This window comes from Macaca thibetana, chromosome 10 (genome assembly GCF_024542745.1).
Source record: "Macaca thibetana thibetana isolate TM-01 chromosome 10, ASM2454274v1, whole genome shotgun sequence".
Lineage (NCBI taxonomy): Eukaryota > Metazoa > Chordata > Mammalia > Primates > Cercopithecidae > Macaca > Macaca thibetana.
Genome location: NC_065587.1, coordinates 62,363,007 through 62,376,981, shown reverse-complemented (window position 1 = coordinate 62,376,981; position 13,975 = coordinate 62,363,007). Strand labels below are relative to the sequence as shown.

Genomic DNA, 13,975 nt, shown 5'->3' with positions numbered 1-13,975 from the left:
AAAGCAGCACCATAAAAATCCTTGATGATTAGAGCTCCAGCTGTCTTAAGTTGTTTGTCAAGGGATCGGTTACTCAAATCTCCTATGGAGGGAAACAATTTCAGGCGAGAAGCCATGGGAGCTGAGAAACGCAAATGTCTCATCTCTGAAAACTTTCAGACTCCCTCCTGTTCACCGCCTGTCCTGCCCCCTGCTCCCCCTCCCCCATCCCCACCATCTGCTCTCCAGAAAGCAGATCAAATTTTCGGGCTAAGGTACTCTGGCGCCAAGGACTCAGCCCCTCCATGCTTCCCCCTGCCCCCCACCAACTCCGAAATCCAACACCACGACCCAAATGGACTGCAGCCACATAAAACCACAAAGTAAAGTTTATAAAGCTTTATTAAACATTTCAAACAGCTGTGCAACAAACACACCAAATAAAAGCTCTAGAATAGCAGTCCAAACGTTTCACAAGTATGGCCTCACAGTCCCATTCCCTAGATGAACTGCCTCCAGTTCTGTTCTCTGCCTGGCCCATCTCTCTTTCTCCTCAGGCAAGACAGAGATGGATGGATCAGATTGAAAGGACAGGCATGCTGATCTCCAGTAGGCAGGGGCCAGGAGAAAGTCTCGTTTGCCAACACTTGTTACTGAAGCGCAGAAAAAGCAGCAAGTGACAGTCACACAGTCTTCCTGGGTATTCTTCATAATGTACAGTCTATATGCGCAGGAACGGAGAAGCCCCTGGCGGGAGGATGATGGCCACTGCTCCCCTGTCTTGTCTGAATCACCTCGGAGTCCAGTGTGCTGGTCACTCTGCAATCCCCATGCTAAATAAAAACTGTAGCGGCACCTACCATATATAGCTAGCTATTGCTAAACCTCAAAATCAGAACATGTTCGATAAAGCTTCTTTAAAAGGAATATACACATGTATTTGTACACACACACACGCACAGAGCACACCAAAAAATATCCAAACATCTATCAAGGGGATCATGGCTGTTATGAAACACACAGGTACTCTCCCACTCACTCAGCTGGGGACTGCTAGAACTACGTGAACACACCATACTTCAATGCTGCAGAGCATGCACGGGAGACACAATGAGGCCCCCCTCCTTGGAACAGTTGAGAAAGGCAGGAGGAAGGGCAAAGGAAGTGAGGCTGGGCAGGAAAGCATGAGCCCAGACACCCAGGTGAAAGAGCAACATCTATCTGTTGCTTCCTTTCTTAAAAATGAAGCGGAGAAAATACTGAAGATTTGTGGACAACAAACAGTCAAGACATGTTTCTGTCTAGCCTGCTGAACAAGGAAAGAAGGATGAAAAAGCGAGGCTCTCGGGCGTCAGCAATCTCTTCAAATTTGAGATAAGTGCAAAAATGAGCCCTGTCTTGGACAGGTACTCCCCCAAAAAAAGGAAAAGGGTAGAAGAGAAGTAAAGGGAAACCAGGAGAGGGACTGAGTCAGTAACATTCTGGGAAGGAAGGAGACCCTGACAAGGAGGGATCACAGAGGTGACAATGAGACTGGCATTTTATCTGCCCCAGGTCACATTGGGGCGGTTGACCAGGATGGGCCCAGACTCCTCGCAGTAATGAGGCGAGGGGGGTGGTCATGCGGCCAGCCAGGACCTAGATGGGGACAGAACACACACAACCACAAGACCACCCACGACTATAGGACTTTACAATAAAAGCACCGGTCAGTGCCATTATTCACATTATAAGGATAAAACATCACAGGCCAAAAAGGCGCCGTCAGGAATGTGACACCCGCGAGGCTGCGGGATTTGAAACTCCAATGCTTTATGACCTATGTCAATGCCTCCCCTCCCGTCTTCTGCTTCCTTGGAAAGCTAACAGGGCAGGCCGTTAGGTGCCCACAACGCCAGGATCATGTGCCGATTCTGGAAGCGGTGAATCGGAGCAGTGGTACAGGAAACAGTTTCCCCAGCAGCTATAGCAGATAAGGAAAAGGGCTGCCAGGAAAACCAAGGCACAAATTGTGCAAGGCTTCCGTTCCAGGAGGAAGCTGAGCAGGTAGAAGCCCATGAACATGGAGTGGCTGAACCACAGGGCGGGGTTGAGGGGCTTGGGGATGAGGAGGACGGGCAGCAGCCACTGGAGGCAATACATGATCTCTGCCGGGCAGGGCCTTCACCAAGGCTGCCGGGCACCGCTGCAGGAACCGACCTAATGGGAGCCAGCGGGCGCAGGCGGCTGCCCTCCGCTTTCTTCAACCCTCACTCTCCAGGAGCTGAGCCGCTGTGCTCTCTGGCTGTCAGCCCGGGATCACCAAGGCAGCAGGGATCCTGAAGAGAAAAGTCAACACAACAGACAAACAGACAAAGAACAGACAGACAGACAAACACACATACAAAAAAAAAAAAAAAAAAAAAAAACAGGAACAGAATGTATACTTATTTGGGAAAATGGATCATGGTTAACAACAGCAAATGTGAAATGCCCTTTCCTCCCTGCCCACCCGTGAAAGTTCTACTCCTCTCCAAGTCACTAATTCGGAAGCTTCCTGGGATGTCTCCCCGGGGCTTCTCCTGGGGCATCAGGGAGAGGGCTCTTTGGCACGGTTTCACACAGTGGACTGGCTTTGCCTGGGCCCTGCCCAGCAGAGATCATGTATCGCCTCCTGGGGCTGCAGCCCGTCCTCAAGGGGCCCAGACCTCACAATACCGCCCAGTGGTTGCCAAAGGACTACCAAGGGCTCCCTGCTGTGCCCCCACGTGGTAAGGACAGGGTTCTGTATCTAGCATCTCTCACAGCCATAGGTGCTCAGGCACTGAGTGCCGAGTTAAAGCTGTTAGCGGCGCACTGCCGGCCACCAGACCACAGGCAAAGGATACTGAGGCAGCTGCAGCCTCGAAATATTTTAAGATGGCAGCCTAGGCTAAGCTTGCCTTTTTCAAATAGCCCGGCGTCACTTTGCCAGAACCTGCCAACTTCTCCGAAAGTCAATGTAGAAAAAAAGTCACTATGCTACTTTGTCCAAACTGAAGTCGCTTGGATCATTACACCTCCATCTGCTGCTGGCACTGTACAGAACCTGACCTCTAGGAGCTTTTAACAAAAATTAATTTTCTATCCACATAGGGGCAAATGCCAGTTGGCCCCTGGGCAAAAGGCAGCTTGCTGTAAAGAGGTGCTTTCGGCTGGCCACCGGTGCGCGGGGACCACACTCACAAACCGCATTCCGGTCTTCCCGTCTGCAAAATCTGCGTTGTGCGAGGGACCCACAAGACGGGCGGTCTGAAAGGGACCCGCCTCACTTGGAAATGGGGCTGCGGTAGCCACAATTCTCCGGTAGCGGTAGCGAAACCCCGTTCGGTGATCCAGCCGCCCAGCGCAACGGGTACAAAGAACCAGCGGCTAAGGCCGACCTACCAGGGCTTGGGGGAGGGGAGCGGAAGACAGAGGTCGAAACGACCTGTCCAGCAGAAAACTATCCCCGAGCATATTCCAACCACTTCTCCGTAGAGAGCTCATTCCTTCCGCGCATACGAAGGGCGCCAATCCTTCCTGTATCCCTCCCACAGATACTAGGTAACTACTGCTTTTGCGCCCAAAGCGCAGTGCCCTGGCTCAGCTCCCTACGGTAGCGACCTCCACCGCAGATCCTCATCTCCTCGCTAACGTAAGACAGATGTAAAGAATCAGACGGGTTACGCGCTCAGGGACACTCATGAAGCAGAGGACCTGGGCTTAAAACTCATTCAGTATTAGGAAAAGAGCGCCGAGCATGGTTCTATTATGCCGAGGCTTCTGAAAGGGGCACCATTTTTTTTGCTCTATGGGGCAGATGACCCCTCCCTAATTTCTGTTTTTCCATCCATCCCCAAGGTAGGCTCTGGAGTGGCACCGGGGTCTGAGCTCAAATTTGCAGGCCAGGGACTGGGGAGAAGGGCGCCACACTAAAAGACCTGCACCCCCATCCTCGCCTTGTACTCTATCCAGAGTCGTGGTACCCCTCCATTTTAAAGCAAAATCCAAAAGCAAGCACGGCGGAATCTTCTGGAAGGGGGCTAAGATGGAACTCAGGAGGCGGGGGTCGGTATGGAAAGAGCAGATGGATTATTTTTTTCCTCTCCTGGCGAATGAGGAGCGCCCCCAGCCACCCCTCCTCATAAACACCCCCCCAAGGCGCGCATGCGCACTTAAGTGGCGGGCGGGTACTTAAGGCGCGGCCACCTCGGCTGCGGCAGTGCGCCCAACAGCGGACTCCAAGACCAGCGGATCTCGGCAAACCCTCTCTCTCGACCACCCACCTACCACTCTCGGAACCATGGCGGCAGTGGCGGCAGCCTCGGCTGAACTGCTCATCATCGGCTGGTACATCTTCCGTGTGCTGCTGCAGGTAAGTGTGCCAGGGTTTCGGGTGGGAGAGGGTTCCCAACTCGCGCCCCCAGAACCCGCAAGACCGCGTCGCGATTGCCGCCTCCCAGACCGTCCTATTCCGATTGCCGCGATCCCTGCCTGCCAAAGTGCCGCTGCCGGCACCGCGCGCCCCCTGCCCATTCCCTGCGCTGTCCTCCTCGCGCTGACCCTCCCTAGTGCGCCCGCGCCTGCCCGGGAACAAAGACTCGGGGCGCGGCGGGCGACCGCTGCGGATGATCACCCAGGCTTTTAGCGACCAACGCGGTAAGAAAAACCCGCTACACCCGGACTCGACCCCAGGAGGGAGGCGGGGCACTACTGTGTTGCAAGACTTTACAGCTCGCAGAGTGAAAATTTTCCACCTTAAAAAATTGCGCATTGCGGAGAAATTTTATTTAAAAAAACATATAGCGCTTGCGGGGGTGAAACAAAAAATAAGTTAGAAAAAGGCACTTCTCAGAAAAAATAAAAATTACTTCGCAAAAAAAACCCAAACCAAACCAAACCAAAAAAAAAAACCCTACCACGAATTATAGAAAAAGTAGTTCACAGGAAAAGAGAAAGACGCGCATTGCAGGAAAAATAAATCGGAGAAAAGCACTTGGCAGAAAAAAAAATGCATTAGATTAAAAACGCACTGCAGAAAAAAATTAGACAAGGGAGCTAACAGAAATAAATGAATTGGGCAAAAACGCTTTCAAGAAAAAAATTAGAGAAAAAAGCCCCTCGAGAGAAAAATAGAAGGGGAAAAAGGCGCTTCCAAAAAAGGATAATTGCTTTACGAAAAAAAAAAAATCAAAAAGAGGCAAAAGCGCTTTGTGTAAAAAGAGATAAATCAAAAGAAAGCGCTTTGCCCATAAAACCATTTACCCTAAAAGCTCCCTTTGCAGGAAGAATTCCCTGCTAAAGGAATCCTTTGCCAAAGGAATCGCATATTTCCTTCAAGGTGTTCCTGGAATGCTGCATTTACTGGGTAGGATTCGCTTTTCGAAATCCTCCAGGGACACAGCCCATTGCGAGAAGTGAGGTATACCTAAGTTGTGGGTCCAATCAGCTTGCCGCCATGCAGCTCTCAGCACAGTTGGAAAAGCTCCAGCTGCCCTGACTCGTGGACAAGCTGCGCCCGCGCCCGCCTCTCCAGCCTACGCTGGATGGGCGGGCGGGGCAGGGGGTGGGGCGGGGGTGGGCACGGCAGCACCACAGACATGCTGTGGGTGCTCTCCACTAAGGGTGGGTCCTGGGTTTCTCGCCGCAGGTGTTCAGGTACTCCCTGCAGAAGCTGGCGTACACGGTGTCGCGGACCGGGCGGCAGGTGTTGGGGGAGCGCAGGCAGCGAGCCCCCAACTGAGGCCCCAGCTCCCAGCCCTGGGCGGCCGTATCATCAGGTGCTCCTGTGCATCTCCGCCAGCACGGGAGCCAGTGCCGCACAGGAATGGGGGGTCCCCTGTGCTCCCTCGCCAGAGGAGCACTTGGCAAGGTCAGTGAGGGGCCAGTAGACCCCTGGAGAAGCAGTACCGACAATGACGAAGATACCAGATCCCTTCCCAACCCCTTTGCACCAGTCCCACCAAGGGGCAGGGTCGGGAGAGGAGGGGGGATAGGGGGAGCAGACCCCTGAGATTTGGGCATAGGCACCGCATTCTGATCTGGACAAAGTTGGGACAGCGCCATCCCAGCCCCGAAGCCAGGGCCATGCCAGCAGGCCCCACCATGGAGATCCAAACACCACACCAGCCAGCAGAATGGACGCTCTGACATCGCCAGCCGAAGCCCTGAATCTTGGTGCAGCACCAACCGCGTGCCTGTGTGGCGGGACTGGAGGGCACAGTTGAGGAAGGAGGGTGGTTAAGAAATACAGTGGGGCCCTCTTGCTGTCCCTTGCCTAGGGCACTTGCATTCCAGCCTTGCTGCATTTGCTCCCTCGATTCCCCTTTCCTCCTCACTGCCTCCCAAGCCCACCCTACTCCAAAATAATGTGTCACTTGATTTGGAACTATTCAAGCAGTAAAAGGAAATGAATCCCACCTTTACTAAAACACTTTCTCTGAATCCCCCTTGCCCCTCACTGATCTTGCTTTTCCCTGGTCTCACGCAGTTGTGGTCAATATTGTGGTAATCGCTAATTGTACTGATTGTTTAAGTGTGCATTAGTTGTGTCTCCCCAGCTAGATTGTAAGCTCCTGGAGGACAGGGACCACCTCTACAAAAAATAAAAAAAAGTACCTCCCCTGTCTCGCACAGTGTCCCAGGACCCTGCGGGGCAGTGGAGGCGCACCAAAACTTTGTCTCTTGTGATTTCTTTAGCGGCATCAACACACACTTCTAAGACTCAGCTGATGTGCCCATTGTGGAACAGGCACTCTGCTTGGGGGAGGGAGGAAAAGGAGGGCCATGAAAATTGCAATAAGCTGGGCCCCTCACACACCCAACCTCATCTCAATGCTGTCCTGTGATAAAGGACCATTTCCCACCCCCCCCCCCCCAACGAGAAAGGCTGACATCTTCACTTGTGGTCCGGGAATAAGGGACCACTTCCCCCTCCCCAAAGGGATAGGTGCTTTACTTGTGGTCTTAGGAGAAGAGGCCAAAGCAGGTAATCACTTTGGGAAAGATGAGAGGAGGGGAAAAAGGTGGCAGTAGCCCTCCAAAGAGGTACTAGGGACCAAGGGGGTGATTTCAGAACACAAAGCCTTACTCCAGGTCTCCATCCAGAAGCCCTAAGGAAATGAGTACTGGGCAGGGTAGACATTGGCTTAGACAATGAGTATGGGATAAGAGGTGCAGTGTGACACCTTCTCCACCCAGCTTAATGCTGCAGGCCCCATATCCACCAGGACCACTACAAAGACAATCTGCCTGGCCCTGCGACTCTGCAGGGTCTCCTGGCCCCACCTCATCCCAGAAACCTCTCTCCCCAATACTGGATTTCTGCTTTTCCCAGCACCAGCCTCCTTATTCTTAGGGATGCTTACCAGGTCCCTGGCCCTGGGCTCTCCCCTGCCATCATGTCAGGGTAGGCAGTGGGCTGGCTGCTCGGCCTCGGACTTGTCTTCCTCTCCCACTCCCCAGTGAGTCAGGGCTCTTTCTACACAGGGTCAGCTGACTGTCTCACCAAATGGCCCTGCCGCCTGTTCAGCCTTGTCTCTGGCTTTATGTGTCCCTGTCACCACACACCTGTTGCTGGGTCAACACAAAGGGAGGGAGTTGGAGGGCCATAAATCTCTCTTCCTGCCACTTCTTCGAATCCCTTAGTCACAGCTGTCACAAATACTTCTGGAGCACAAAGTACCTTGCCCCCTTAAGCCTGACCATGTTTCCTTCCCCTAAGCAAGCCCCCCAGTCACCAGCACCACTAAAGGCATCTAAAACTTCATTCGGTATCAGAGAATTATAGGGGTGGGGAGGTGCAGATCCCAGTTCTGGTCTTGGCTTTGCCATCAATCAGCCTAGGGAACCTGGACATGTCACCTTATACCCTTCATCTTCAGTTTCCCTCTCTAAGAGGGCCTCTGAGATGCCAGTGAACCCTAACATGCTAGAAACTGTCGTCGCAGCGGCAATCAGGACTCATCAGGACTCGGAGAGGATGTGCAATCTGAGACTTCATCCTTCTTAGGCTGGGTGGCTATAGCTGCTACCATAGCCTGAAGGTGAGGCAGGTCTCCTCTCACCCCAGTGTGACTCATCAGCAGGCAATGCCCACACCTCCTCCCTTCTGAACTCCTATCTTGGCAGGCCTCAGAATTGGGAGTTTCTGTGGTTTTCCACACTAAACCCACAGAATCATGAACATACCAACATGTGTTCTCAATGAAGGCTAACCCTCCCTTTGGAGCTTTTGAGGGGTATGCCCATAGCCCCACTGCCCCTGATGCTCTAACCTTAGCCCAAGGGACAAGGTAGATTTCAGGGAGGTGGACCAAAGCAGCATGGTAAGAGCTGGCTGCTCTGGACACAGCACCTCCTGTGCCCCCACTTAGAAGACAAGAGGCTGCTTGTAGCCCCAGAGTTTTTCATATCATCTTGGCAAAGCCCTTTTCCTCCATCCATCCATCAGCAGGGTTGTGAGTGTGACAAGGTGAGATGACAGATTTCCAGGCAAGGGCTGCCCTGGTGGCCTGCACCTGCATGTGTGGGCTTCAATGTGCAATGTCCACTCCCCATTTGCATCCTCCACCCACAAAACCTCATGTTCTGGCAGCAAACAACCCACCAGAGAAGACAATGCATTCACTTTCCATCCAGTGCAATGCCAAGCAATGCTTAGATGGTCCAAACACACCTTGTTTATAAAATTTTTTCCACAAACTATACCATTAAACATTTTATTCTGATAGAGAGCAATGGGAAGAATTGAAAATGCCTAGTATTTTATTGCACAGCCCTTAGTCACAGTGCTGAATGCCCCCTTTGCCTAAACTGTCATTGCTCCCAGAAGATTTTGCCCCCCACAAGGCCAAGGACAGAGCAGATCAATTGGGAAGGAGTTGAGAATGGCTCTGTGGGACTCCAGCAACAGGTGAGAGACCCTTGAGACTAATGCTCCAGGATGTTAAGTTTCTTAGCCTAACCAGCTGAAGTCCAGAGGTGGCAGGTTTAGGTACCATGACTTTTAGGGGTACAGGGTGCTATGTGACACTGTTACCTTTATCTGTGGAATATTTGCATTGTCAGTGAATGAAGGGATGTCTGCTGTCAGGGAAGGGCAGGGGCAAGTTCCTTGAGCTTGGGCAACAGATAACTGTTGGATCGGGGAGCAGGTCTGCTGTGAGTCATTTACTAGATATCTATTTTGAAATGTGTATCTCCTCAGGAGCCAACACCCCAAAGGGAGATTCTGAATTTGCAGTTAACTCCCTCTCCCCCGCGCCCCCACCAGAGATTTAAACGTGTGCACTCATGCACATACACAAAACACTAGTCAAACAACAATCTCTTTTCCCTTGGTGACCTCTGACTTCCTCTATATGCCCCAGAGACATGTTGTCACCATCTTCCCTGGGAATGATCCTGTTTATCCTCCCCTCCCCCACTTGCCCTCCCACAGGGCCCATGCCCCAGCAGGATCCAGATTCCTGAGCATTTCCAGAGCAGGAAGTCAGAGAGGCAGGCAACGCATGGTTCTTGGTATATCGCACAGGGACAGGCTTGAAATGGAATGCATGTGTTTCAAAGATAGGAGAACAACAACAAAAAAAGACAGCCTAACCCAGATTCCTCTTTGAAACAACATATTACAGATTAAAGGTTAAACTGGTTTTGGCAGCAACTCTAATAAGACCAATTTCAGATATGGAATTGACCTGGTCACTGGAAACCGACCAGGCTTCCCGTGATCAAATCTTTTAACAGATTTGCTTGACATTAATTAGTCTCTGATTTAAAACAAACAAGCAAACAAGATCTAACACTTTGGGCATTAGCACTTAAACTGGAACTTTTTTTTGGTCCCAGCTTTGGTGTTGCCGTCCAGAAGGCTGACGGGATGACTGGACCATGTCAGGCAAGGCAGAGAAGCCGTCCCCAACACACCAGTTCCCTGAAAGGGATAAAGACGATCCAAACCTATAAAGAGAAAGGCTGTTTCTTTCCGAGGACAGACCCCAGTCTCCCAACATTTAGCGCTGAAATGGGACACGAAGACCTGGAAGGAAACTAAAGGAGATTTGGAAAGGGGAAGGAAAAAGCAACTGTCTCCCATCCCCCATGCTTCCTTTCCAGGACATTAGTGTGCCAGGCATTCCGTTCTTTCAGCTGCCCTTGAGGGCCACTCCCCACGTCTATAGAAGGAAAAGGAAGGGGTGTCCACCCTTAGATGTAAAGTTGGAGGGAGTAAGAAGCGCCTGCGACTCTTAGCAGAGCGTCAACCTATCACCCCAGACACCGAAGCGGGGCCTCGAGCGGGAGACCCTCTCTCCCCTCACCCCCACGTCCCCCGCCCCGGCCAAAAAAAAGCAACTAAAGTAACTACACTGATGGGGACAGAGTGACAGGCCTCTCACAAGCTGGGCACCCTGCGTGGAACCCGGGGCCGCAGAGATGGTGGTCGCGCTCCCCAGCCCCGTGCCCCGGCTCTGCCTGCCTCATCCTGCAAGGACACTGACCTTGGACAAGGCCGGAGCGAGCACCCAGGAGTACTGTGACCACCCCCGGGCTGGAAAGGGACCCCCAAGGCCCAGGTTAGGTCCAATCACAGCAATCACCTGAAGCCGGACAGGGGCGCCCTCCCTTCCCGGGGGTATGCGGATGGAAAACCCCAGTGACGGGGACCGGGCGACGCCTAAGGTGACCCAGAAGGGACAATATGGCGGCGCGGCCGCATGGAGGGCCTCTCATCCCGCCCCAAGCAGGTTGACGCCACGGTACCTGCAAGCCCTGCCATGGCGCCGCCGCCACTGTCGCCGTCTGCCGCAGCCTGCCTCCACCTCAGCTCGCCACGGACGCCGCAGGAAACCGGGGAGACGCCCCCTTCGTCTTCTAGTGGAGCCGGCCGAGGACCCATCCTGGAATCGGGCTGCCTACCACAGACGCCTGATCACACGGCCCGAAGAGGGGAGCTCACCCTAGCCCCATCTCCCCTAAATATCAGCCACAGGCCACCTTTGAGTCCTTTGTACGCACTTTTACAAAATTCTGGGAGCGCCGAGGTCCTCAAGCCCTAATAATTTTTATCAGGCGCAGTGTGGACAGCCCCAAAGCGCTGCCGGGTCCCCTCATGCATATGCAGCAAATTGTGATCTTTATTTCGTGAGCGCGGGGCGGGTCGGGTTGTGTTCCTCTGGGTGAACACGCTTAGTTCTTCCCCGCGCGGACGGTCCGGGGACTCGGGGAAAACCTTCTCGTGGCTCAAAGTCCACCCCCTCCCTAGCGTTTCATCATGCAGCCAGGGCTCAGGAGCTGAGAGAGCCGGGCTCAGAACTTGGAACTGCCTTGGGTCAGGCCCCGGCTCCCCCACTTGCCCGGTATCTTGGGCGAGGGAGCCCCTCCCCCGCCCCGACCCGGCTTCTGATGAAATGCCCACCTTCGGCTTTTATGGGGCTTGAATGAGTTCGTGTAGTCATTTATTAGCTAATTAAGCGTATTCCTTGGGCGCTTACTGTACCCAAGCTCAGTGCTAAGGGCAAGTAGAGTGGGTGTCCTGGGTCTGTTCCTGACCTCAAGGCGCTGCCAGTCTAATGGCGGGTAGGCGGGGAGACAGTCATATAATCACTGTATATTAGTGACTTGAATCAATACATAATTACACATCATGGGAAGTGCTGTGAGAAGAAGTAGAGAGTGTTAGGAGAAATTAATGGAGTCCTAATGTAGGGAGAGGGTGGAACCTCTTTGGGAAGATGGCATTTAGGTTGAGAAACCAAGGACGATTAGGGCAAGAGTGAGAGGGGAAGATGGCATTTAGGTTGAGAAACCAAGGACGATTAGGGCAAGAGTGAGAGGGGAAATGTTCTAGACAGAAAGAACATTTGTCCCAGATGTGGAGCTGGGAAGGGGCAGGGTTAGGGTGAGGTGAGCACCAAAAAAGACAGGTCAGCTGTATACTGTATTTGGCTTTTCTCTTGAGAGTCAGGGGAAGCCATTTTCATCAGGAAAAGGATAGCAAATTTGGATTTCTGAAAGGCCACCCAGGCCGCATGGCTTGGAAAGCACTCAGGAGTGGGTGTAGGCAGACCAGTTAGGAGGTGGTTGCAGCTTTCCAGACAAAAGCTAATGCTGACTCAGACAGGGTGGTGGCTTGGGGAGGTGAAGGAAAGGATGGAAGACTGGACGTGGGTCGATGTGGAGGCATTGGCAATAACTCCTCACTGGGTTTTAGCCTTGAGTAAATGAAAGGGTAAAAGAGTCCTTGGCCAAGACAATGAAGGCTGAAAGAGGAATAGACTGAGGGGGAAGATCACATTCGGCTTTGAGAAGTTAGGTTTGAAATGCCTGGGCAACATGCAGGCAGAGAGGGTGAGTAGGCAGGTTTATGTGACACAGGAGCTCCGAACGGAGTCTGGGGCTGGAAATACATATTTAGGGGCCATCAACACAGAGGTCATGGTGCTGGGTTAGAACTCAAGGGAAAGAAGGTGGAGAGAAAAGTGGGCAGAAGAGGAGGATCCAGGAAAGGAGACTGAGAGGCAGTGGCCAGTGGGGTAGAAAGAGGACCAAGTGAGTGTGGGTCCTAGAGAGGAGGTTTCAGGAAGGAGGGAGTGCTCAGTGGGACTGATGCTGTAGAGGACAGAAATGGAGCGGTAGGGGTTTGGGAATAAAGGTTGGTGGACTGTATCTTTTATGTTGCAAGTTAAACACACAACTACATCAATTGGCTTTAAAAAGTAGTCTGTCACTCAGTGGCTAGGCAGTGTCAGCAAGGCCCGAGGTTCATTTTATCTTCTGTCCTTGTGCTGGTTTCACGCTCATGGTCACAAGATGGCTATCCAGTTCCTGGGGTCACATCCAAAGCAAGGAGATGTCCATTTCTCCTCTAGCTGAGACTCCAACAGGCCTGAATGTGGCCTCCCACCATCCTGCTGCTTACAGGCTAAAGGGTCAATGCATCCATGGCAGCCACACCCAGTATCCAACACTGAATGACAAGAGGAGTCTTGTAGTGGAAGCCCTTGTTCAGAAAAAGAGAAAGCTGGCTTTGCGGATGCCGCCAGGATCCCCATACTATTAGCCACGTCCACCGTGTTGTTCGACATCACTGTCAACGGCGAGCCCTTGGGCTGCTTCTCCTTCAAGCTGTTTGCAGACGAAATTCCAAAGACAGCAGAAAACTTACATGCTCTGAGCACTGGAGAGAAAGGATTTGGTTATAAGGCTTCCTGCTGTCACAGAATTATTCCAGGGTTTATATGTCAGGGTGGTGACTTCGCATGCCATAATGGCACTGGTGGCAAGTCCATCTATGAGGAGAAATTTGACGATGAGAACTTCATCCTAAAGCATACAGGTCCTGGCATCTTGTCCATGGCAAATGCTGGACCCAACACAAAAGGTTCCCAGTTTATCATCTGCACTGCCAAGACTGAGTGGTTGGATGGCAAGCATGTGGTCTTTGGCAAGGTGAAAGAAGGCATGAAGATTATGGAGGCCATGGAGCACTTTGGGTCCAGGAATGGCAAGACCAGCAAGAAGATCACCATTGCTGACTGTGGACAACTCCAATAAGTTTGACTTGTGTTTTATCTTCACCACCAGACCATTCCTTCTGTAGCTCAGGAGAGCACCCTCCTATTTGCTTGCAGTATCCTAGAATCTTTGTGCTCTCACTGCAGTTCCCTTTGGGTTTCATGTTTTCTTTGTTCCCTTCCATGCCTAGGTGGATTGCAGAGTTTTTGATTATGAAATAAAAACTAAATAACAACAACAAAAAAAGAGAGCTGAATGTTGAGAGGCTATGGAGCAACAAATTCTTGCACAGTGCTGACAGCAGAGGAAATTGGTACAGCTCCTTTGGAAACTGATAGTATCTACAAAATCTAAACATACACCTATGCTGTGATCTAGGATTTCCACTCCTAGGTATATACCCGAGAGAAATGAGTGCCTATGTCTACATGAAGACTTGTGCAAGAATGTTCATAGCAGACTTATTCATAGCTCAAATTAG

At 52.0% G+C, this 13,975-nt stretch overlaps 3 protein-coding genes across 10 annotated transcripts in view; 2 read left to right on the top strand and 1 right to left on the bottom strand.

Moving 5' to 3' along the window:
• The window catches only part of NNAT (neuronatin), a 165,760-nt gene extending 159,106 nt beyond the window's left edge, over positions 1 to 6,654 (top strand). Inside the window, exons 2-4 of one of the 4 annotated variants that reach the window (XM_050807404.1) lie at positions 4,203 to 4,354; positions 5,321 to 5,401; positions 5,630 to 6,654. In XM_050807404.1, coding sequence (XP_050663361.1) covers positions 4,283 to 4,354; positions 5,321 to 5,401; positions 5,630 to 5,722 — 246 coding nt within the window. In that variant the 5' untranslated portion in view covers positions 4,203 to 4,282 and the 3' untranslated portion in view covers positions 5,723 to 6,654. Of the gene's footprint in view, positions 1 to 4,152; positions 4,355 to 5,320; positions 5,402 to 5,629 lie in introns of those variants that run through there. The other 3 variants (XM_050807403.1, XM_050807406.1, XM_050807405.1) reach the window with 3 other exon arrangements.
• Positions 1 to 10,879, bottom strand: part of BLCAP (BLCAP apoptosis inducing factor) — a 35,681-nt gene extending 24,802 nt beyond the window's left edge. For 3 of the 5 annotated variants that reach the window (XR_007729339.1, XR_007729340.1, XR_007729341.1), the window contains exon 1: positions 10,741 to 10,854. Coding sequence is in view for 2 of the 5 variants with exons in the window: in XM_050807383.1 (XP_050663340.1) it covers positions 1,858 to 2,121 (264 nt within the window). In the remaining 3 variants the exon portion in view is untranslated. Of the gene's footprint in view, positions 1 to 363; positions 2,298 to 7,346; positions 10,269 to 10,740 lie in introns of those variants that run through there. The other 2 variants (XM_050807383.1, XM_050807384.1) reach the window with 2 other exon arrangements.
• Positions 10,880 to 12,603: 1,724 nt separating this feature from the next.
• LOC126964103 (peptidyl-prolyl cis-trans isomerase A-like) lies at positions 12,604 to 13,673 on the top strand. Its single transcript, XM_050806930.1, has 2 exons — positions 12,604 to 12,611; positions 13,023 to 13,673. Exons 1-2 carry the CDS (start codon positions 12,604 to 12,606, stop codon positions 13,531 to 13,533), a joined length of 519 nt encoding a protein of 172 aa, XP_050662887.1. The 3' UTR covers positions 13,534 to 13,673.
• Positions 13,674 to 13,975: the final 302 nt, after the last annotated feature.